The 25,300-nt window shown below is 29.2% G+C and overlaps 3 protein-coding genes across 3 annotated transcripts; 2 read left to right on the top strand and 1 right to left on the bottom strand.

Annotated features, from left to right (window-relative positions):
• Positions 1-1,013: 1,013 nt before the first annotated feature.
• LOC108820926 (serine/threonine-protein kinase BLUS1) lies at positions 1,014-2,637 on the bottom strand. The gene has a single exon (XM_018593956.2). The coding sequence runs from the start codon at positions 2,591-2,593 to the stop codon at positions 1,157-1,159; it is 1,437 nt and encodes a 478-aa protein (XP_018449458.1). The 5' UTR covers positions 2,594-2,637; the 3' UTR covers positions 1,014-1,156.
• A 15,775-nt stretch (positions 2,638-18,412) lies between these two features.
• Positions 18,413-21,120, top strand: LOC108818922 (putative FBD-associated F-box protein At3g50710). Its single transcript, XM_018591876.2, has 3 exons — positions 18,413-19,476; positions 19,559-19,687; positions 19,757-21,120. Exons 1-3 carry the CDS (start codon positions 18,607-18,609, stop codon positions 20,042-20,044), a joined length of 1,287 nt encoding a protein of 428 aa, XP_018447378.2. The 5' UTR covers positions 18,413-18,606; the 3' UTR covers positions 20,045-21,120.
• Positions 21,121-21,908: 788 nt separating this feature from the next.
• LOC108818689 (uncharacterized) lies at positions 21,909-24,416 on the top strand. The gene is made up of 6 exons (XM_018591610.2): positions 21,909-22,477; positions 22,811-22,976; positions 23,193-23,369; positions 23,455-23,538; positions 23,618-23,699; positions 23,777-24,416. Exons 1-6 carry the CDS (start codon positions 22,104-22,106, stop codon positions 24,199-24,201), a joined length of 1,308 nt encoding a protein of 435 aa, XP_018447112.1. The 5' UTR covers positions 21,909-22,103; the 3' UTR covers positions 24,202-24,416.
• Positions 24,417-25,300: the final 884 nt, after the last annotated feature.

Below are 25,300 nucleotides of genomic sequence, written 5' to 3'. Positions count from 1 at the left end.
TTCAGTTTTTGGTTTGGTACTAATTTGTATTTGGTTTTTGGTTTTAGTTCGATTATAGTTTTTCTTTTTTCTTGTTTCAGTTCGATTATGATTTTTCTTTTCTTCTTGGTTCAAGAGATATAGAAAACATTCAATTATTTATGAATACGAGTTTGATTTCAGTTTAGTCATTTTGGTTTTCTGTTTAATTTGAATAATAATATTAAGAATCGGATATTGTAAGTGTTTTAGAAAAAAAATATATTGTAAGTGTTTTAGGTAAATATTAAGTGATGCAAAAAGATATATCTGACCTATTCTACTGATATATATACTATTATTTTTAACAAATATATTTAATATATAATAGTTATCATGATATTTAGGACATTGAATAAATAAATATTAGCAATTAGCAATCGGTATTAAAAATACATACCGATTCTATCATCATTATTTTTATCTTATATTTAGTTTATGATTTCAATGACTAATATTATAGCGAATTTCTTTTATTTTTATTGGAAATATTGATCGAATATAGATTATTATAATTTATATATAAGTATACTAATATATCTAAATTAATTGGTTTCTCTGACTTATTCGGTTTGATCGCTTAATATACTATACCATACCATATACTGCGGTTTCTTAAAAAATAATATCCAGACTATTTTTACTATTTATGTTTGGTTTAGTTCTAAATGGTTCGGTTTTACTGGATTGAACACTTCTAAACTATCATTATTTTGTTGATGTTCATAGTTGTGTTTTTAATAATCCCTTTAGTGCTACATGATTTTTTCATTCCATATACAATATGTGTTTAATTTCAAATACAAATTTTCTAATTTAATTATTACTATATAAAAGATTATGATCCAAAATCTACATCACATAAATAAAACTATGAAATAAAGGAATATCATTTAATACATTGATTACGAATATGAATATTGAAGTTTTATAATTTATAAAAATTTAAATTTATATCTAATTAAATTATTTTTTTATAAAAATAAACATTAAAATTTAAAATTAGAAAGTTTATAGATATATTAGTTATATTAATCCGCACAAGGTGCGGAACATCAACTAGTTAACAAGTAAAATGCCAAATTTTATGTAATTTAGTGCCAATTGATACCCTAATACCCTAAATTAATTAAAATAATTAACCCAAAACACTTTCTTTCTCCGCACGCAAGGTCTTCATCTTCTCAGCTTCCAACTCAATCTTCAGCTTCTCCACCATCTCTAGAAGCTCTTCTTCTCTGCTCCTCTCTTCTCTCTCCCCACTCAAAGCTTCAATTATCACCAACACTCTTGCTCTTTGATGCTCTAAGCTTTTCTTCAACAGTTGCAGTTTCTCTAAAACCAGATCTCTGTCAAACCCCACAACCTCACCTTCTTGTTCCTTAGCTTCCTCCTTCCGGTTTGAAAAACCTAAACCAACTTCTGATCCGGTTATCACGACCTTATCGCCTTCCGGTTTGTCTCGGTGTCTATCTCCTTCAGAAGTACTGTCTGATTCAGTAGTTGGAAACACTGGACTAAGTTGAAGATCGTCTTCACGGAAGTTCCACCCACTGATCCTCCTCTTCTTCAGTATCTCTTCATCTCCTTCTTCATCATCCTCAACACCCTTGATCAAAACCTGGCTCTCGATAAACATCTGTTCCGTGTTCGACAAGCATTGCAACACGTTCTTGACCACGAAATCAACTCCTTTGCAGTTCCTAAAGAAGGGATGCTTCAGCAGCTTCTCAGCAGAAGGTCTCTTAGCAGGATCTTGCTCGAGACACAAACCAACCATTTCTCTAAACGCTTTCGAGAACTTCTTCTTACCGCAGCCGCTCGTATTGATCTCGTAATCATTAAAATGAAACCTTTTGGTGATCTTCATGAGCAGACTCTTTAACGGCGGTAAGTGAGATAACGGAGGTCTACCGTGAGCTAACTCCAACGCCGTTATCCCGAACGACCATATGTCTGCCTTGAAACCGTACCCTGTGTGAGAGTGAACCACTTCAGGAGCCATCCAATACGGAGTTCCCGCTATATCTGTCAGCCTTAAAGAAGACGACGTCGTTCCAGACGAGGTTGTCACGGGTTCGTAGATGGATGCGGATACTCCGAAGTCAGCGAGCTTCACGGACCCATCAGAGTCTACAAGAATGTTACCAGCTTTGATGTCACGGTGCAGATGACCCTGGTCGTGAAGATAGGATATTGCATTCAGAGTTTCCTTGAGGAACACGGAAATGCAGTTTTCGGGTAACCCTTCAGGGAAAGAGGAAGAGACGATGGAATGAAGTGAGCCACACGACATGAACGGCATGACCACCCAAAGGCATCGATCGACCGTGAAGGAACAGTAAGCGTTGAGGATGTTCGGGTGAGAAAGAAGGGACATGGTCTTGGTTTCACGCCGAAGACTGTCGAAGTCGGCCCGGGACCGATCAAGATCGATGGCTTTGATGGCAACTACTGTTGAGTTCATTGGAATGCATACGGCTTTGTAGACTGAAGCACTGACACCGACGCCTATTTTGCATATGATCTCGTAAGCCTCAGCTTCAAGTGGAAACTCGAGCTTGTTCCGAGCCATAAAGAAAGAAAGAAGAGTACACTCTTGTTTAGCATAAAAAAAACTTGTTTTTCTTTTAAGGTAGTAGTAACATGAGGCTATTCATATAGGGGTGAACGGAGAGTTTTCATGAGATTTAGCATGTGAAGTTCAAAAAGAGAAGAGATCATTAAATGTAAAAAAGCAGAACCTTATCTCTATGATTACTGGTGATGAATATGTTGATGAGATTATAAGATGAAACATGTGAAAGTGCTAACTAACTAACCTGGATTTAATGAGTATACCTTTGGTCCTTCCAGGGACCCAAAGGGCAAACGAAATCTGACAACTTCAAAGGGTAAATGCATTTGAAGATCAATCAAAGCTTACAGAAACATGGAGATGAGTACTTAAGTACATAAACTAACACGGCCTCAATTTATTCCTGCTAAAAAAGTTGTCATTTAAAATTTGGACATGTTACTTATTTCATTAATAGTCAGTATAACTGACTTTGAATTTTGCTTATATTAATATAATTTGTTTTGCATTTATAGTTATTAGTATTTACATAAAAAAAATAGTTTAACTAACTCCATATTTTTATGCCATTAGATTTTATTGGATCTTGATGACCCACATAATTGTTTTGAATATACAAATGTAAAGAAAAAAATAACCAAAACACGAATATGATCAAGTAAAGTACAATATGATTTAACCAAAAGAAAATTTATCACATCCACTATTAGATATATACACTGCGTCCATTACTTTTCATGTAACAAAACTTTTTTCCTTTAGGTTATATTAATTATAAAAATATATACTCGGTCATTCATTTTATCTATTCTAAGCAATATAGACATTTTGTTTTGAAATGTTGGATTTGAAAATGTAAGATTAAGTGTTGTATTAACATGTGACCATTTAAAATATGTAGACTATATGAACAACCCTGAAATATGTAGACTATATAAAACAACTCTATTTATGATATTTATATTTTATTAAAAAAGAATATGACATATTGATAAATGTTATGTCCAACTATGTATTTCATTTTCTAAGAGATTATTCTTTCAAATTAAATTAATATTAAACATAAATATGGTTACACAAAAAAATAAATATAAAAATTAAATTTTCAAATACAAAAACAAAAATATATTCGCCCTTTTAAAGGGCGGATCAGAATATAATCCTTTATACATTATTTGTGAAGTGATTTTGACACATGTCAATCTTACAATCATTTTCACAAATTTAATATGACATGGCATATTAAAAATGATGATGTGTCATATGACTAAATGTGACATGTAAAATTATATTTAATGATTATTAATATTTTTGGTAACCTTTTAAAATATGGTAATAGATTATACACCATCATTAACCAAAAGAAAATTTATCACATCCACTATTAGATATATACACTGCGTCCATTACTTTTCATGTAACAAAACTTTTTTCCTTTAGGTTATATTAATTATAAAAAATATATACTCGGTCATTCATTTTATCTATTCTAAGCAATATAGACATTTTGTTTTGAAATGTTGGATTTGAAAATGTAAGATTGAGTTTGTATTAACATGTGACCATTTAAAATATGTAGACTATATGAACAACCCTGAAATATGTAGACTATATAAAACAACTCTATTTATGATATTTATATTTTATTAAAAAATAATATGGCATATTTATAAATGTTATGTCCAACTATGTATTTCATTTTCTAAGAGATTATTCTTTCAAATTAAATTAATATTAAAAATAAATATATTACACAAAAAATTAAATATAAAAACTAAAACTTTCAAATACAAAAACAAAAATATATTCGCCCTTTTAAAGGGCGGGTCAGAATATAATCCTTTATACATTATTTGTGAAGTGATTTTGACACATGTCAATCTTACAATCATTTTCACAAATTTAATATGACATGACATATTAGAAATGATGATGTGTCATATGACTAAATGTGACATGTAAAATTATATTTAATGATTATTAATATTTTTGGTAACCTTTTAAAATAAGGTAATAGATTATACACCATCATTAATGTAAATCTATTCAAATATGATATTAAATAATATAATAATAAAAATAAAATAATATTGTATAAATTTTGAAATATTTTATTTCTATTTCAAATAATTATTTAATTTTATTACTAAAATATTTTCAATTTTTCAAAACATATAATTCTTTGATCGTAATATTATTAGTTTCTTTTATAATATACAAACATTCGAAATAGTGTTTAGTTGTATTTTTCATAATTGAAAAACTTGTATTTCAGTTTTATTTATTAATTTATTATAAGTTTATTTAATATATTTTATCCAAAAGAAATAGATAACAAATCTATCTAAATTATAATTTTAAATATCTACATATGTATTCTTATATATAATTTAAAATAAACAAAATTCTTTTTTATTCTAATCTTATGTTCAGCTAAATTAAATTTTATATTAAAATATTGATGAAAACATAACAAAATCTAAAACAATAATAATAAATTTAGTTAAATATAATTTAAATTTAAAAATTTTATTACTGCACATGATGCAGGAAAACACCTAGTATTACTTAATATATACATCCATATTTAGAAAATGACAATTAGACCGCTCCTTACAACTAAAGAAAACGTCGGTTCAGTTGGACCAACAACTTTTATTCCATTTTAATTACTACATAAAACCAACCTGTTTACGTATATAATAAACCAACTCGAGTCTAACTGTTTACATAACCACCAATAAATCAATAAATTGTTTAAATTTCAGCCTAAAATTTGTTTCTGTGATGGCATTTGATCTCCCGGTTTGCTGTAAAATTTAAAGTCCCTACTCTTTTATCTACTTAAAAAGTTGTCATTGAAATTTGGACATGTTACTTATTTCATTAATAGTCAGTATAATGGACTTTGAATTTTGCTTATATTAATACAATTTGTTTTGCACTTATAGTTATTAGTATTTACATAAAAGAAATAGTTTAACTAACTCCATATTTTTATGCCATTGGATTTTATTGGATCTTGATGACCCACGTAACTGTTTTAAATATACAAATGTAAAGAAAAAAATAACCAAAACACGAATATGATCAAGTAAAGTACAATATGATTTAACCAAAAGAAAATTTATCACATCCACTATTAGATATATACACTGCGTCCATTACTTTTCATGTAACAAATTTTTTTTTCCTTTAAGTTATATAAATTATAAAAAATATATACTTGGTCATTCATTTTATCTATTATAAGAAATATAGACATTTTGTTTTGAAATGTTGGATTTGAAAATGTAAGATTGAGTGTTGTATTAGCATGTGACCATTTAAAATATGTAGACTATATGAACAACCCTGAAATATGTAGACTATATAAAACAACTCTATTTATGATATTTATATTTTATTAAAAAGAATATGACATATTGATAAATGTTATGTCCAACTATGTATTTCATTTTTCTAAGAGATTATTCTTTCAAATTAAATTAATATTAAACATAAATATGATTACGCAAAAAATTAAATATAAAAATTAAAATTTTCAAAAAAAAAAAAAAAAAATATTCGCCCTTTTAAAGGGCGGATAAGAATATAATCCTTTATACATTATTTGTGAAGTGATTTTGACACATGTCAATCTTACAATCATTTTCACAAATTTAATATGACGTGGCATATTAGAAATGATGATGTGTTATATGACTAAATGTGAGATGTAAAATTATATTTAATGATTATTAATATTTTTGGTAACCTTTTAAAATATGGTAATAGATTATACACCATCATTAATGTAAATCTATTAAAATATGATATTAAATAATATAATAATAAAAATAAAATAATATGTATAAATTTTGAAATATTTTATTTCTATTTCTAATATTTATTTAATTTTATTACTAAAATATTTACAATTTTTCAGAAAATTTAATTCGTTGATCGTAATATTATTAGTCTCTTTTATAATATATAAACTTTTGAAATGGTGTTTAGTTTTATTTTTCATAATTCAAAAACTTGTATTTCAGTTTTATTTATTAATTTATATAAGTTTATTTAATATATTTTATCCAAAAGAAATAGATAACAAATCTATCTAAATTATAATTTTAAATATCTACATATGTATTCTTAAATATAATTTTAAAATAAACAAAATTCTTTTTATTCTAATCTTATGTTCAGCTAAATTAATTTTTAATATTAAAATATTGATGAAAACATAACAAAATCTAAAACCAATAATAATAAATTTAGTTAAATATAATTTAAATTTTAAAAATTTATTACTGCACATGGTGCATGAAAACACCTAGTATTACTTAATATATCCATCCATATTTAGAAAATGACAATTAGACCACTCCTTACAACTAAAGCAAACGTCGGTTTCAGTTGGACCAACAACTTTTATTCCATTTTAGTTACTACATAAAACCAACCTGTTTACGTATATAATAAACCAACTCGAGTCTAACTGTTTACATAACCACCAATAAATCAATAAATTGTTTAAATTTCAGCTTAAAATTTTTTTCTGTGATAGCATTTTATCCCCCGGTTTGCTGTAAAATTTAGAGTCTCTACTTTTTTATCTACTTAAAAAGTTGTCATTTTAAAATTTGGACATGTTACTTATTTCATTAATAGTCAGTATAATTGACTTTGAATTTGCTTATATTAATACAATTTGTTTTTGCACTTATAGTTATTAGTATTTACATAAAAAGAAATAGTTTAACTAACTCCATATTTTTATGCCATTGGATTTTATTGGATCTTGATGATCCACGTAACTGTTTTGAATATACAAATGTAAAGAAAAAAATAACCAAAACACGAATATGATCAAGTAAAGTACAATATGATTTAACCAAAAGAAAATTTATCACATCCACTATTAGATATATACACAGCGTCCGTTAATTTTCACGTAACAAAACATTTTTTCCTTTAAGTTATATAAATTATAAAAAATATATATTCGGTCATTCATTTTATCTATTCTAAGCAATATAGACATTTTGTTTTGAAATGTTGGATTTGAAAATGTAAGACTGAGTGTTGTATTAACATGTGACCATTTAAAATATGTAGACTATATGAACAACAATGAAATATGTAGACTATATAAAACAACTCTATTTATGATATTTATATTTTATTAAAAAAGAATATGACATATTGATAAATGTTATGTCCAACTATGTATTTCATTTTCTAAAAGATTATTCTTTCAAATTAAATTAATATTAAACATAAATATGATTACAAAAAGAAATAAATATAAAAATTAAATTTTCAAATACAAAAACAAAAATATATTCGCCCTTTTAAAGGCGGGTCAGAATATAATCATTTATACATTATTTGTGAAGTGATTTTGACACATGTCAATCTTACAATCATTTTCACAAATTTAATATGACATGACATATTAGAAATGATGATGTGTCATATGACTAAATGTGACATGTAAAATTATATTTAATGATTATTAATATTTTTGATAACTTTTTAAAATATGGTAATAGATTATACACCATCATTAATGTAAATCTATTCAAATATGATATTAAATAATATAATAATAAAAATATAAATTTTGGAAATATTTTATTTCTATTTCTAATAATTATTTAATTTTATTACTAAAATATTTTCAATTTTTCAAAAAATATAATTCTTTGATCGTAATATTATTAGTTTTTTTATAATATAAAAACATTCAAAATAGTGTTTAGTTGTATTTTTCATAATTGAACAACTTGTATTTCACTTTTATTTATTAATTTATTATAAGTTTATTTAATATATTTTATCCAAAAGAAACAGATAAAAAATCTATCTAAATTATAATTTTAAATATCTACATTTGTATTCTTAAATATAATTTAAAATAAACAAAATTCTTTTTTATTCTAATCTTATGTTCAGCTAAATTAATTTTTATATTAAAATATTGATGAAAACATAACAAAATCTAAAACAATAATAATAAATTTAGTTAAATATAATTTAAACTTAAAAAATTTATTACTGCACATGGTGCAAGAAAACACCTAGTATTACTTAATATATCCATCCATATTTAGAAAATGACAATTAGACCACTCCTTACAACTAAAGCAAACGTCGGTTTCAGTTGGACCAACAACTTTTATTCCATTTTAGTTACTACATAAAACCAACCTGTTTACGTATATAATAAACCAACTCGAGTCTAACTGTTTACATAACCACCATAAATCAATAAATTGTTTAAATTTCAGCTTAAAATTTGTTTCTGTGATAGCATTTTTATCCCCCGGTTTTGCTGTAAAATTTAGAGTCTCTACTTTTTTATCTACTTAAAAAGTTGTCATTTTAAAATTTGGACATGTTACTTATTTCATTAATAGTGAGTATAATTGACTTTGAATTTTGCTTATATTAATACAATTTGTTTTGCACTTATAGTTATTAGTATTTACATAAAAAGAAATAGTTTAACTAACTCCATATTTTTATGCCATTGGATTTTATTGGATCTTGATGATCCACGTACTTGTTTTGAATATACAAATGTAAAGAAAAAAATAACCAAAAACACGAATATGATCAAGTAAAGTACAATATGATTTAACCAAAAGAAAATTTATCACATCCACTATTAGATATATACACAGCGTCCGTTAATTTTCACGTAACAAAACATTTTTTTCCTTAAGTTATATAAATTATAAAAAATATATATTCGGTCATTCATTTTATCTATTCTAAGCAATATAGACATTTTGTTTTGAAATGTTGGATTTGAAAATGTAAGACTGAGTGTTGTATTAACATGTGACCATTTAAAATATGTAGACTATATGAACAACAATGAAATATGTAGACTATATAAACAACTCTATTTATGATATTTATATTTTATTAAAAAAGAATATGACATATTGATAAATGTTATGTCCAACTATGTATTTCATTTTCTAAAAGATTATTCTTTCAAATTAAATTAATATTAAACATAAATATGATTACACAAAAAATAAATATAAAAATTAAATTTTCAAATACAAAAACAAAAATATATTCGCCCTTTTAAAGGGCGGGTCAGAATATAATCATTTATACATTATTTGTGAAGTGATTTTGACACATGTCAATCTTACAATCATTTTCACAAATTTAATATGACATGACAATTTAGAAATGATGATGTGTCATATGACTAAATGTGACATGTAAAATTATATTTAATGATTATTAATATTTTTGATAACTTTTTAAAATATGGTAATAGATTATACACCATCATTAATGTAAATCTATTCAAATATGATATTAAATAATATAATAATAAAAATATAAATTTTGGAAATATTTTATTCTATTTCTAATAATTATTTAATTTTATTACTAAAATATTTTCAATTTTTCAAAAAAATATAATTCTTTGATCGTAATATTATTAGTTTTTTTTATAATATAAAAAACATTCAAAATAGTGTTTAGTTGTATTTTTCATAATTGAACAACTTGTATTTCAATTTTATTTATTAATTTATTATAAGTTTATTTAATATATTTTATCCAAAAGAAACAGATAAAAAATATATCTAAATTATAATTTTAAATATATACATATGTATTCTTAAATATAATTTAAAATAAACAAAATTTCTTTTTATTCTAATCTTATGTTCAGCTAAATAAATTTTTATATTAAAATATTGATGAAAACATAACAAAATCTAAAACAATAATAATAAATTTAGTTAAATATAATTTAAATTTAAAAAATTATTACTGCACATGGTGCAGGAAAAACACCTAGTATTACTTAATATATCCATCCATATTTAGAAAATGACAATTAGACCACTCCTTACAACTAAAGCAAACGTCGGTTTCAGTTGGACCAACAACTTTTATTCCATTTTAATTACTACATAAAACCAACCTGTTTACGTATATAATAAACCAACTCGAGTCTAACTGTTTACATAACCACCAATAAATCAATAAATTGTTTAAATTCCAGCCCAAAATTTGTTTCTCTGATGGCATTTGATCCCCTGGTTTGCTGTAAATTATTACCAGATCCTATATTTAAACAATCACCTCCATATCAATTTTGAAATAATATAGATATGCACTTACCTATTTATGGAATATTCCTTCTCAATATACTATCAAATATATAATTTGGAATGTGTCGATTTTTCATTAATTAAAATTTCCTTTAGAAACAATATTCAACATGCCTATTTGCAATATCCAACATGCCTATTTGTAAGCAACTCTAAATATATTAATATTCGTTTTATGATACGAATCTCAAAATCTAGTAGGAACTAACCAAATAAGTTTGAGATATTAAAAAGAATGTTTATTACTCCCTCTGTTTTTTAAAGATCTATGTTCTAGGAAAAAAATTTGTTTTAAAAAGATACATTTTTTACTTTTTCAATGTATTATTTAATGAAAATCTGTTAACTTCAAGAAAATTAATTGTGTTTATTGGATTTTTATTGGTTAAAGATTATGGAAAATTGTTCTTTACAAAAATCAATGCATTTTTAATGTGATTTCTTAATATATGTGAAAAGTCTAGAATATGTATCTTTAAAAAACGGAGGGAGTAATTAACTTCAAAATACACACATATATATATATATATATATATATATATATATATATATCTTATTAAATTAGAAGTACTTTAAGGTTTTGTTTGGTAATAGGGATAGGAGTCTTTAAAAAAAAATTTGTTTGGTAACAAAGATAGTAGAGAACTTTGTCTTTTCCTTATTTAAATGATAGATTTAAGTATTTAATGTCTCTTCCTAATTTAAATAATAGATTTCTTTAATAGAATAAATCTTAACCAAAATAAATTTCTTTATAGATTTTTTGTTAACATTAAATATTTTTCAATATTTATTAATAAAAATAATAAAATAAAAATCACACATCAAAATCAATTTATATATCATATAAATAAAATATAAAATATTTTATTTATAAATTGTTAGTATAACACTTTTATAATATAAATCCAATTAGTTATAAATATTAGATTTTTATATGATACACTGTGATATAATAGACGACTAAAATCACATAATATAATTATTTAAAGTAATAAATAAAATTTTTGTTTTAAAATGTTATACTAACAATTATCTAATACATATTAACTTACACACACATATATATATATATATATATATATATTATCATTAGAACAAAGAAAAAAATTGAAGGGAAAGCAAATATTTATACGGCCACAGGTCAAACTATAGAAATAAACAACAATGGCGTAAGATTTTTAAAAAAAAAATTATTTTAATTTCAAATATGTTTATATATTTTATTTATTTATATTTTTTTTTTTATTTTTTATTAATAATGCTAAGATTTTGGAGTTGGAAAAAGTTATGACCCATCTCTATATTATTTTAATCAGGAATAATGCTAAGATTTTGGAGTTGGAAAAAGTTATGACCCAACGGCTAAAAAGTTATAACTACAAATGCTAATTTTCAATCTAAATTTTATATTTAAATATTACAAATATATCATTCATAAATAAAAAACTAAAAACATAAAATAAATACCCGCCCGGTTGGGCGGGTCAAGATCTAGTATATTCTTAAAGTTGAAGTACACAATTGGATTGTTTGGAAACAAGGATAACAGAAATAAATGAGATATGTTTGGAAACATGGATAGTAGAGATATATACTTTCTTTTATTTACATATTTAGCCATTGTATTTTCAATAAATTAATAACAAATGAGAATTGTTTAGAAACATGAATAACATATTTAATACTTCTTTTTATTTAAAAATTTAGCCGTTGTTTTTACAATAAATTAAACAACATTCTTTCTATATTTCTTTTTATTTACAATTTTGTCACTATATTTACAATTCTTTTTATTTATAAATTTTTATGGTGAAAATAAAAACACAAACTGAAATATAAATAGTATATTTTTTTAAACAGTATTATTACCTTATTTATTTTGATCAAATATAAAAATTTCAAGAGTTCAATTTTCAAAACAAAAATCATAAAACCAATAATAATTCATTGAAAACTAATGCAAAAAATTAAAAATTTGAAACATGGATAAAAGTATATCAGTTTTAAAATATACAAATGGGCTAATCTAATTACCTAAAAACATTGTTTTGTCTAAAATAATCATAAAATAAAATTTAAATTTTATATACATATTTCAAATCAAAATAATAACATATAAATTGGTTTGGTTTAAATTTTGGATCAAAAATCAATAATTATTTTAAATATTTTTGGTGTTTTGAGTGTACTTCCACTATGTTAGATATTTATATTTGACTATTTTTATATATTTTCAAGTATTTAAACCAACCTAAAAGTATCATATTTATTATGGATGTTTTTATATACATTAAAACTAAAAATAATTAATATATATAAGTATAAGAATTTTTTCGGATACATTTTGATATCCAAAATACTTTTGTTCGAATTGGTTATGGTTTCGGTTGTCTAAATATCAAAATTTTAAATAATTTAGATATTTAATCAATTTTGGTTCGGGTTTGGTATTACTCTTTCGGATCGTGATCGGTTCTTCAGATTTGGTTTAAATTTTAGATCAATAATCAATAATTATTTTAAATATTTTTGGTGTTTTGAATGTACTTCCACTATGCTAGATATTTATATTTGACTATTTTATATATTTTCAAGTATTTAAACCAAACTAAAAGTATCATATATATTCTGGATGTTTTTATATTAAAACTAAAAATAATTAATATATATAAGTATGTAAATCTTTTCCGCATACATTTTGATATCCAAAATACTTTGGTTCGAATTGGTTATGGTTCGGTTGTCTAAATATTAAAATTTTGAATAATTTGGATATTTAATCAATTTTGGTTTGAGATTTGTATTACTCTTTCGGATCGTGATCGGTTGGGTTTTTCAGATTTAATTTTTTTTTATCCAGCTTTGATATTGACATGAAAAATAAATAGTAACTAGATCATCACCCGCTCGATCGAGCGGGAGTCAAATTTTTTTTTTATCTTTGTTTGTACTAAATGTTATACATAATTGCAATGTGTATTAATATAAAATTTTGATAAATAAAAATGTGTATTAATGTGTTTAAATAAGCAATGTGTTTAATTACTAAATTTGATTTTTAAATTTTATGATAACGTAAAGTAATTTTTTTATATATTATTTAAAATATATAGTGCTATATATTTTGTATCTTCAACATTTATCATACAAAACTTATATTGGAGTATTATTTATATGAAGATATGTGTAACATAATATATTTATATATTATATAAACATATCTACGATTTTCGCAAAGGCCATGTGCACCCGCACGGGTTTTATTTTTAAAATATATTGTTTAGTTTTATGTAGTATCGAGTTTGTATAATTCAATTTTGTGTTTAAAGAACAATATCAAAATTGTCTTTCGTATGTAAAAATAACACTTTGCAAGCGCGAGTTGTGTCTTTTTATTGTAACACAAAATTTGATATACAACTTATGTTTTTTGTACATTACGAAGTTTAATTTTCTAAAATAATTATTACATAATTTCAAAGTGAATTTTATCTCTGAGGTCTAATATATTTTGCGTGTAATGGTTCAAAGCATTTTCGATATATATTATATTTCAGTTTGGTTTGTTTTTAGTATTATTGTATAAGTATAATACTATACAATATTACTTTATTCTATACAATATATAAAGCCATGTGTTATTTTTTTTAGAAAGTAGATTAGACCCAACGTAGTTAAAGAATAGTTATATCTTTATGTATGTGTCTCTGACTTATCTACCTAATGTTATTCGTACTAATAAAATCAATATGGCCAATGAAAGTATACTGATCAATTTAAAATGAATTGTTAAGATAATTCTAATACGGTTAAATTTTTTAGTATTCTTAGTATCTATCTTATTTAAATCTTATTTAAATCGACATGTAATAAATGTGAAAACCATATATGGAATATAGACAAACAGAGGAATTGTATTTAAGGAAATACATCAATGCAAAGTTAGACTATGGTACGTATTATATATAAGGAATGAGATATTTAATTTAAATATATGAGGTCCACCTTTAAAATCTATCTAGAAGAAGTTGTAATGTTTCTGATTTAATAAGATAGATATATTTTTGAAATATATAACCGCACAGGCGTGCGGGTCAAGTTCTAGTGTTTACTTAAAAATGAGGATGAGCAACATAGATCGTGTTTAATTTGGATTTCTAATGTGCTTCCGCACCAATTAAAATAAGTTGATTGCTCCTAACTATGAAACTTATAGTGGAAAATAAGATAGTAAAAATAAAGAAAGTCAGCTATCTAAACTATTAAAATTGAAGTACAAATTGTACTTAGCCTATAGTTTTTCACAAAAATTACAATGACATGCCACTGGTGTTAAAACACAGTGTTTTGATATTATATTAAACCAACACACGATTTCCTAATTAATAGTCAATCAGATTATAAATCTATTACTAGACCCTATTGATCCTCGGTTTACTATATATATCTTTCTATACAGCCCATCAAAACGTTATCATATTTTAGCAGTCCTCTACTATCTTGTGAGACCAAGTCCATCATTTAAAAAAAAATGTATTTATTGATTTTCACAGGAGTTTTGGTTTGATATTAAACCAAGAAACACAATTTCCTAATTAATATTTCATCTAATTATAAAACCATTACTAAACCAAATTGATCCTCAGTTGGCTATACAAACCACCTATATAATCAATAAAAATATAAATATATGTGATTCTTTATATGATAATACGTATAAAATACTATTGATTATATAACCATTATTAAAAAATATTTTTAATAAGAAAAATACAATACAAAGTTAAATTTCATATACCAACTTAAATTATGATTTATATATTTTACATTAAATTTTAAAAATATAATATATGTGATTCTTTATATGATAATACATATAAATACTTTTGATTATATGTTTGCTCTATTTTTATAGGAATTTTTTTTTTTTTTTTTAGGAAAAAAATTTGATTGTGAATTAGGGGTGGTGTTTAGGTACCCATTCAGATTTGGTTCGGTTCTCTTTGGGTTAAAGGTTTCTGGGAACAAATATTCAGTCACATTCGGATATTTCTGGATTCTGGTTCGGATTCGATTCATATATTTGCGGGTTCGTTCGAGTTTGGATAACCCATTTAAATTATTTTTAAAATTCATTATATACTTCTCAAAATATATAAACAAAATAATATATTACATATAAATTTGAATAAGATATGTCAGAATGTCTAAACTGAACAAACAAATTGGTTTGATTTAAATATTTGGATAGAGAATCAATAATTATTTTAAGTATTTTTGGTGGTATAAGTATACTTTATTTACATTTGACTATTTATATATATTTCCAATTATTTAAACCAACCTAAAAGTGCCATATATATTCTAGATTTTTTATATACATTAAATCTAAAGAAATAATATATATAAGTATATAAATCTTTTTTAAATACATTCGGATATCCGAAATATTTCGGTTTGGATCAGATTTGGTTTCAATTATTTAAGTACCAAAATTTTGAATAATTTGGATATTTAATCAATTTCAGTTCGAGTTTGGTACTTCTTTATGGATCGTGATCAGTTAGATATTTTGGATTTAGATTTTTTGCTCAACTCTAATATTGATATGAAAAATATATTTTTACAAAAAATACACCCGCACGGACGTGCGGGTCAAAAATCTAGTGAAACTTAATGGTGAGACAATTTTAAGATTATTCACTCCGGATATTGAAATTTACTTATGTGTATCTTTATGGCGGAGTACCTTTCCTTTTAAACATGCGTCCCATGTACAACATTGTCGGACCTGTTTGGCTCTTAGTAATCACATGTTTGTGACAACCACAAACTTATGTTCTACACCCAATGCAGCCATTCTTTTCATCAAAGAGTATTGCAACCCCGTCAAATACACTGACTCAAACGCTTAATACCCTGCAGTTACGAAGATTTCCACTATTATCCATGTCCAAACATGAAGATTACAGTTATATTAAATTGGGTAAGTTCATAAAAAAGTAAGATATTTGAGATATATCTTTTAATTTTTATGGTAGTCATATTGTGGTGAGTGCTTTCTCTTTATTGAAAATAGTTTTAATACCCAAAACCTCCCTACGACACCTGCAAACCAAAAGAAGTAAGCATACTATTATTCTGGAGTTTGTTAAGTTATTATATCGACTGGCTGTAAAACTTTAAAAAGAAAAACGAACATGGCAAATCGTGTTTGTGCAGGCTAATGAATGAGGTGGTCATAAGTTTGATACCTAGAGCTCTCCATTAAGATCGGTTGTGTCGTCTCTTCTAAGTCAACAAACAGGGTCTGCTACATGAATCAGATGGCAAGAGGGGCGTCATCATATGTGAAGTTAGGGTTGCTCATGGTTTCATCATAAATACTCATGTCATAGACTGAGCTTTCTTTCAAGAAATGTGTTAAGCTTGTGAAAGTTGATTGGCGCATGTAAGAGCACCACCTGAGAAAAGGGATGATGCATAAGAAAACTACTACTCTAAAAGCAAACAATCATTAACTGTTAAACTGAAATGTACCTTCCCATCAATCAACATCATATCAGCCCCAAGAGCTCACACCTTCCTTAACATTTCTGGCTTGCGAAAATTGTTGTAGCCTAGTCTGAACAACATCTCTGCACCGGCTTGTCTTCAACTTCGAGCAATGAAACTGAGAATTTGACATGATCTGAATTGAGAAAAGTAAAGAGAATCTCGTCTGTGCTCTCAGACCGTCTATACATACCCAACTAAGCCGAGAAAGCAAGAATTAAAGAAGCATTGAATAGGAGAGAGTGGGATTTCTGAATTGATTATATGAACGGTTACGTCGATTGCATTAAAGAAGGAGAATCGTAAGGCTCTATTCTCCATAGTCAACATCAAATACAAAGAAAAGCTATAAAGCAGTGTTTTGAAACCTGACCCAGACACTGAATCAGATGATTGATCGGGTCACTGCGTCATTGGGTCAACCACAAGTGAACCGCATGTTATTAAATGAATTAATTTTATTATATAATAATATATTAGCTATGAAAATAAATATATAAAACTAAAGTTAACATTTTGAAATGTTTTTAAAACATAAAATAATAGTTTGGATATTTATCTATTTTATGCGTAAAAACATTTAGAAAATACTTAACCTTGGTTTCTATATTTTTATTTTCATTTGACATACTAAATATTAAGAAATAGTTTAGAATATTTAAAAAATTTGTAACATAAGAGCTATAACATCTAAAAAAAATCAAGACATAAAATTCATAAATATTTATGTGTAATGTGAATAATAAATTAAAGTTCCAATCCAATATAAACCAAAATTAAAACATCATTGTAGTAAATTGTCAATAACAAAAATAAAGTAACAACAAATCACATCAACTAATTTTGATTTTCTCTAAATTTTAAAACTTACCAACAGCTTGCCAAGTTCTTGTTCTTCAACAATTCAAAACCTTTTGAGAAAAAAAAAGATTTTAGTTTTAATAATAAATAATTTTTTTTCTTTGGTTATTACACAAATAAATAAGCCCCAAAAAAACGTTTTTTTAAAAAATGTTTTATGTAAAGGTGAGGGTTTCTTTACCCATTTTCCTTCTTTACCCATTTTCCCATATGATGATAATATCACATAGTTCATTTGGGCTTGTATACGTTGAGCCCAATTTATCTTCCTTCATTAAATATCTCCTCAGCTCATCGTTTCCCTTCTTCCGCTTTAAACGCACAGAGAAACATCAAATCTTCAATCTTCATGGCAAAGTAACCCGTCTTCCTGATTCTGCTTCTGCTTCATGGTTTAGGTTTTGGGTATTTCTCTTCCGTAATTTCGTAGGATTCGATTAGGAATTCGATATGGATAGGATCAGTAATCTGTCGGACGATCTGCTCTTAAAGATCTTCTCCTATCTCCCCACCAAATACGTCGTCACGACAACGCTTCTGTCCAAAAGATGGAACTCTGTCTGGACGATGGTGCCAAGATTCGATTTCGACGACGGTTTCGAACTCGACCCTTCCCGTTACCAAACGTTCACTAACCACGTGGGCAAAACGATGTCGTTGCGCGCATCTCCGATTCTCGAATCTCTGAGATTCGACGTCGGTCCTTGCTGCGGCACGGGAGACATGGTGACGTGGATCAGACACGGGATGGCTCAGGGCGTGCGCGAGCTCGAGATCTTCCACACGGAAGAACACTTAAAGGAAGAACATAGACCGATCAAGCTACCGAAGAGTCTTTATACTTACGAGAAGCTCGAGGTGTTGAAACTCACTTACTCGATTGGTCTTGATGTTCCTCTCGACGTTTGGTTTCCTTGTCTGAAAACGTTGCACCTTATCAGCGTGAAGTACGAGACGAAAGGATGTCACAGCAGGCTTTTGTCGGGATGTCCTGTTCTCGAGGAGTTGGTGTTGGACAAGAGTTTGAACGGCCACTCTATGAGAGCTTTCTATGTCGAGATGCCTAAGTTGCAGAGGCTATCTGTGGTTGATGTGTGCGAGGAGCCGAACTACGGTGTTGATGGGCTTCATATGACTGTGATCAATGTACCGTCTTTGAAGTGTTTGAGCTTTGTTGATTACTTCGATGACTTGTGTTTGTGTGAGAATATGCCTGAGGTGGTTGTGGCTAATGTCAAAGTTGTTTACAATAGTCCTGAGAAGCTACTCGCTTCTATTCCATCTGTCAAGCGTCTCTGCTTATGTTTATCCGCTTCACTGGTAATAAACACAGAGCCTTTTTTTTTTTTTTATTATTACATGGGTATTGTTCTGCTTATGTTTTCTAACACTGTCTATGCAGCTTCACAGCTGCCTTGGATTTTATCATCTTGTTCATTTGGAGATATGTGCAGCTTCCCGAGGGTGGTGGAATCTACTTACTTGGATGCTAGAAAGTTCTCCTAAACTACAAGTTCTCAAAATACGCGTGGTATGGTTCCAGTTTCTTTATTCAAATGTTGTTTCACTGTCGTAAGTCTGACACACAATGTTTTGTTAGTGCAACGAACGCCCTTGTACCATGAAGTCTATTAGAGGTCATTGGAGAGGACCAAGTTCGGTTCCTGAATGTTTGATGTCTCATTTACATACTTTCAAGTGGAAGAATTACAACGCAAAAGAGGAAGAGAAGAAAATAGTGGCGTATATTCTGAATAACGCAAGACGGTTGAAGATTGTGGGTATCTCTGGGTGGAGATACTATTCAAAGGAAGAGAGATCTAAGAAACTCAATGAGTTGGTTTCTCTGCCTAGAGCTTCAAGCTCCTGTCAGCTTCTGATGGACTGAGAAAAGATTGTCGTATTATCTGTTCCATGAAATCTAGAAGCATTCCTGTCTAGAAGTATAGATGTGTTAGAAGCTCTTAGAGCTTCTTATGTTCTTATTCATACTAGTTAGAATATTAGAGGGAGTAGAGTTTACTTGTATTCTGGATATGGTATCTTTCTCCTTATATTTTCTCTTCCAAATTATCACTACCTTTGAAACCGGCTCTGATGCGAGTTGTTAATTCTTCCATTGGATTTGGTTAAGCTCTGTACATGAGAGTCAATGGTGGACTGAGTTCTGGTCCTTCACCTCCATACCTTCCTCGGTTCCAGTTTGTTGAAGGACCCCAAAGCTGTCTTGTCCTTCCGTTCCAGTTTCGTTATGTTTTGAGTGTTCTTGGGATTTTGTAGCTTCCATCTTCTAGTTTCCTTGTGGTGCATGTGTTTGTCACTCTGAATTGCTAGGGAAGCAACGGGTATTAGCTCAAGTTATGGCCCAGTGGTCTCCATGGTGCTTTTGTCTTCAGTATCATCTATCCACTCCTTCAGCTTAGGAGTCTTACTCTTGACACTGTCGTTTTGTGTCTCTGGCTTCTTGTTGCTCCATCTTTGTCATATGTGGTCTTTACTTTGTCATCTGAGGACACGTTATGGTCTCTGTGGAATGGTTTAAGTTATGGTAAGTGGTTCTCTTGGTGTCCAGAGGTTTTGATGCTCCGTTATTGGATTCAGTCAAGATGCGGGTGTGTACAGACTCGGTTTGTTAAGTCTACGTGTGAAGTCGTTATCCTGATCTTTGGATGATGGCTTTAAGGCGTTGTGCTTCTTAGGTGAAGATGGTAATGCTATATGAGTGAAGCGGGATACTTTTGTGAAGGTGTTTCTCTTTAGATTTAGGGTCAAGTTTCTGGTTATAAAGTCTCCGGCTTATGGCTCCAGTTTCTATCCGGCTTAGTTGTTTTCTTAAGGTTTTAAGTATGGTGTTATGATCAGTCCATCCCGTCTATGGGATGTGATGATTGTATGTATCGAACTTGTTCTTTTGATGTTAATCTTCAGATGATAAAAGAATAAAAAAACAATATACCTTAAATTTGTAAAGTATGGTGGCCGCTCGAGGTAAAAATAACGTCATCCTCGTTAGTTTTGAGCAATTTGTTGAAGAAACATTTGTGGCCTAACCAACGTAAAAGCTATTGGCCGAACCAACCTGCAATAACACCACCAACTTTCCAGCACACATTAATCTCTCCAGAAGGCAGAGAAACATATCTCTCTCTCTCTCCTTATCCACAGTTTCTCCAGTCCCCTAAACACCCACGCTCCCTTACTCCCTGCGTGTAATTTACCTTCTCGCTTTCTAATTTTATATCTCGAGATGATATTCTTTTTCTTCTTTTTTTGAACACCGGCATTCTTTTTTTCTTTTTCTTAAATTTACTGTGTAAACGTAAACAATTACAAGCCCCACAAGAACATATAATCTACAATAGTATTTAAAAAATGTGGTCCTGAGTCTCATGACCTTATGACATTGTTGTAAATTAATAAACGAACTTGTTCGAATTATTGTTAAATTATTGTCTTGATGGTCTGTTTCTGTTTGAGTTTATTTGTTAGTTTTTAAATTTTGCGTTTCCGATATTGTAAAATCTCCAAAATAGTATAATTATTTATTTTTTTAAAAAAATATTCTAACAAAACAGAAATGAGAATAATTTCAGCATATTCCTCTTTGTAGTGAAACCACGCGCTGATAAGTAACGCGTGGTAATGCATTCGTCGGTCAACGAGGGATCCACGTCATCTCGCAGTCTGTTTCTTATCATTATTTTATCACCTACTAACGTCTTTTCCACACAGCAAATATCATTACATTATTAATTTTAATTAAAATCACCAAACTCCATAAAAAACAAAAAAAAAAAAGAAAATTGTTCTCCTCTTCTTCTTCTTCTTCTTCGATTCTCCTGCATCAAATAATCTGTTCAAAATCTCCGGCGATCTTAAAGAAGAATCCCATTTTCCTTAGAGGGGAGGAATCCGACATTTTCTCAAAAAATCGAAAGGAAACAGCCATGGACGAGACCTATTCCTATCTAATCCAATCCCTGAAGAAACCCTCTTTCACAGAGACATTCGTCGACATCTTACTCTGCGCTGTCCCGATTTGGCTCGCCGTCATGATCGGCCTCTTGATCGGATGGTCTTGGCGTCCGAGGTGGACCGGCTTGATCTACCTAGGGTTCCGTTCCAAGCTTCGGTTCCTATGGACCGCTCCTCCTGGGTTCGGCGCTCGTCGTCTTTGGCTCGCTTTCACCGCTCTCTCCGCTTTCTCCGTTTGCCGCACCGTCTGGTCCAGGCGTGACTCCACGGCTAACAAATCTGCCAACGGTTCAGCGCCGACACGGCAGGGTCCTGGAGAAGAGAGTCTTCAAAGCGATGAAACGGGGTCAGTTTATTACAGAACACGATCGATAAATGTGTTTTTTTTTTTTAATTACATTCTGAGATTCTCTCTGTTATTCATAGTTGTGTGTTCAAAAACGGAACGTTTGCTTTATTGTTATATATAGATTGATTTTATAATAATGACACTAAAAACATTTTACTACAGAACATGATGACTTTAGAGCTGTGTTGCTATATGTGTTCAGGAACGGAACGTTTGCTTTTAATGTTAGCTTTGTAAAGAAAGTTATATAGGAGTATGGTATATTGATTGATTTTGTATTTAGTGTAGGAGCAGCCTTGATAATACTAATGGCATTAATTATATTTGCAGGGCAAGCGATAACACAACGGTGAGAGAGGAGGAGATTGTGACAGAGAATGATCTGGAGCATTTGCTGCAGCTGCTTGAAGTTGGAAATGCGACCAGGGAATGGCAATCCATGATGGACAAGACTACTCCTAATATGAGTTACCAGGCTTGGCGTCACGAGCCTGAGGTAATCTCAATTTTGACTCTCGCTTTGTATCCATCATTCCCTATTACCCATGTTGATAAAAAATGAATCCTCTAGAGATATTTGAATGGCATGTGATTCAGAGAGCTGCTTTTAGCTAAACATATAGTATTCTTGTTTTTAATCACTTAGGTGAAAAAAAAAATATTTGACCAAACCATGTTTTTAGTCTGAAAGGTGTTTTGTATTGTTTGTCAGACAGGTCCTGTTATTTATCGCAGTCGAAGTGTGTTTGAAGATGCAACTCCAGATATTGTTAGGGATTTCTTCTGGGATGATGAGTTTCGACCTAAATGGGATTTTATGCTTGCCAAGTTCAGAACTTTGGAAGAGGACACTCAGACAGGAACTATGATTGTCCAGTGGAGAAAAAAGGTTTCTGAGACTTAAAACAGCTCTTCTTAATAAAATCAACATAGAAAGGCTATTGTCGTCATTACTAATTTTCTTTTGCCTGCAGTTTCCCTTTTTCTGTAGTGACCGAGAGTATATCATTGGCCGGAGAATATGGGAGTCTGGAAACAAGTACTACTGTGTTACAAAGGTAATGGAATGAGATTGGTTCAAATAAAGACAACTCCAGCTCCTGTTTTCCCTAAACGCCACACTTGTTGATATTGTAGGGAGTTCCTTATCCAGCTTTACCAAAGCGTGATAAGCCAAGGCGTGTTGAGCTTTATTTCTCAAGTTGGGTTATCAGAGCAGGTACAGCCTCTTTTGAAATCGCAAGTCTTTGGTATATAATTTGAATGTTAAAAGGGAAAATTACAAAACAAATGCAGTTGAATCTCGAAAAGGAGATGGACAGCCAACGGCTTGTGAAGTATCTCTAGTCCACTACGAAGACATGGGGATCCCTAAAGACGTGGCGAAGTTAGGCGTCCGTCATGGCATGTGGGGAGCCGTCAAGAAGCTAAACTCCGGTTTACGAGCCTACCAAACCGGTAGAAAGTCAGACTCGAGTCTATCCCGGATCGCCCAGATGGCAAGAATCACCACAGTGCTTGACATGGATTCTGCAGAAACATCTACAAGTGATGAAGACAGAAGCAGAGCAATGGGTTATGCGAGAAGGCAACGGGACCATTTGAGGATGGACTGGAAATGGGTCGTCGTAGGAGGTGTTGCATTGGCTTGTGGCCTTCACACTGGGATCATTGGTAAAGCGTTACTTGCTGGAGCTGGTCAGAGACTTGCTCGCCGGTGAATTGTCGTGTTGTTATTATTATTTTTCTATTGGTCCCTTGACTGAAAAAAGAGAGAGAACGTATACATATAACTGACGGAAAATTTATTCTTTCTTGCAACTCTGATGAGAAGGGCATGTGGTTTTGATGGTGAACCATGTAGAGTAGTAGCTTTAAGCTATGGAGTGAGATATGTATTTTATAAATTATATGAATTTACATTAGCTTTAGTGTTTTTGCATGTGACAATTGCGGTGAACAACATAGAGCAAGATGCCAAAACTTTTCTTCTGCATCAGTTCACTACACATTGAACACTAGCCAGTTTTTATTGCATCTAAAGGTTGCAGATGAAGGTCCTCGTTCTGTAGATATACAAAGGTTGCTTCTGGTGTTGTGGAGGATGCAATCATTACTAACTCAGTGTCCAATTCATCTGATTCCAAGTCTTCATCATCTGAATCAAATTCATCAGATAGTAAACCCTTGGTCTGAACCTCACCCTCTTCACCATCTTCTTCATCAGATAGTAAACCCTTGGCCATATTCTATCCAAGATCATTTCCATTGAATACTTTTTGCAAGTTATTTGTTTTCTTTTTATTGTTTTGACCGTTTAGTCTTGTCCAGAGTCAAGCCTATAAGCATCCATCATTTGTAGCATTGTAAATTACCCCTCAAGTTTATGAATTTTTTTTTTTTGTTTTTGTCTTTTGCAAAACATTTGTGTGTTTAAGTCTTTAGAGTGTTGTGAGGAATAGTTCTTGAGCAACTTGACTTATAAAAACCCCTGTCCATAGAGCTTTGTGGCGTCCTAAATCCATCCAATCAATTCCGTTCACCGGCTCAGCTTAAGATATCCAATCCATCTCATTCACCGGCCAAGCTTAAGAGTATAACACAACCAGAAAGTTTAGCTCTATCTCGATCCACTTCGGTCCATCACCTGATTATGTTGAAAGTGTTACACAACCAGGACCTGTCTTATATATTCATTTGTTCTTTTATCATTCATTAGCATCTCATTTTATTTTGTTTTTCATTTGTGTCAGGCGTACCACTCGATTCTAGTCATATCGCCCACTCTGTCACATCTCCGGTCAATCTGATCAAAACTTC

Source organism: Raphanus sativus, chromosome 8 (assembly GCF_000801105.2).
Source record: "Raphanus sativus cultivar WK10039 chromosome 8, ASM80110v3, whole genome shotgun sequence".
In the NCBI taxonomy this organism is placed as follows: domain Eukaryota; kingdom Viridiplantae; phylum Streptophyta; class Magnoliopsida; order Brassicales; family Brassicaceae; genus Raphanus; species Raphanus sativus.
This window is presented reverse-complemented; position numbering and strand designations above follow the sequence as displayed.

What these genes read in the sequence shown, in the direction of transcription:
- LOC108818689 (XM_018591610.2), top strand. Translation starts at nt 22,104, where the DNA reads ATGGACGAGACCTATTCCTATCTAATCCAATCCCTGAAGAAACCCTCT. An exon ending in AGTACTACTGTGTTACAAAG is followed by an intron (nt 23,539 to 23,617) that starts GTAATGGAATGA and finishes TTGATATTGTAG; the next exon opens with GGAGTTCCTTATCCAGCTTT. An exon ending in AAGTTGGGTTATCAGAGCAG is followed by an intron (nt 23,700 to 23,776) that starts GTACAGCCTCTT and finishes AAACAAATGCAG; the next exon opens with TTGAATCTCGAAAAGGAGAT.
- LOC108818922 (XM_018591876.2), top strand. Translation starts at nt 18,607, where the DNA reads ATGGATAGGATCAGTAATCTGTCGGACGATCTGCTCTTAAAGATCTTC. An exon ending in TATGTTTATCCGCTTCACTG is followed by an intron (nt 19,477 to 19,558) that starts GTAATAAACACA and finishes CTGTCTATGCAG; the next exon opens with CTTCACAGCTGCCTTGGATT. An exon ending in AAGTTCTCAAAATACGCGTG is followed by an intron (nt 19,688 to 19,756) that starts GTATGGTTCCAG and finishes ATGTTTTGTTAG; the next exon opens with TGCAACGAACGCCCTTGTAC.
- LOC108820926 (XM_018593956.2), bottom strand. Translation starts at nt 2,593, where the DNA reads ATGGCTCGGAACAAGCTCGAGTTTCCACTTGAAGCTGAGGCTTACGAG.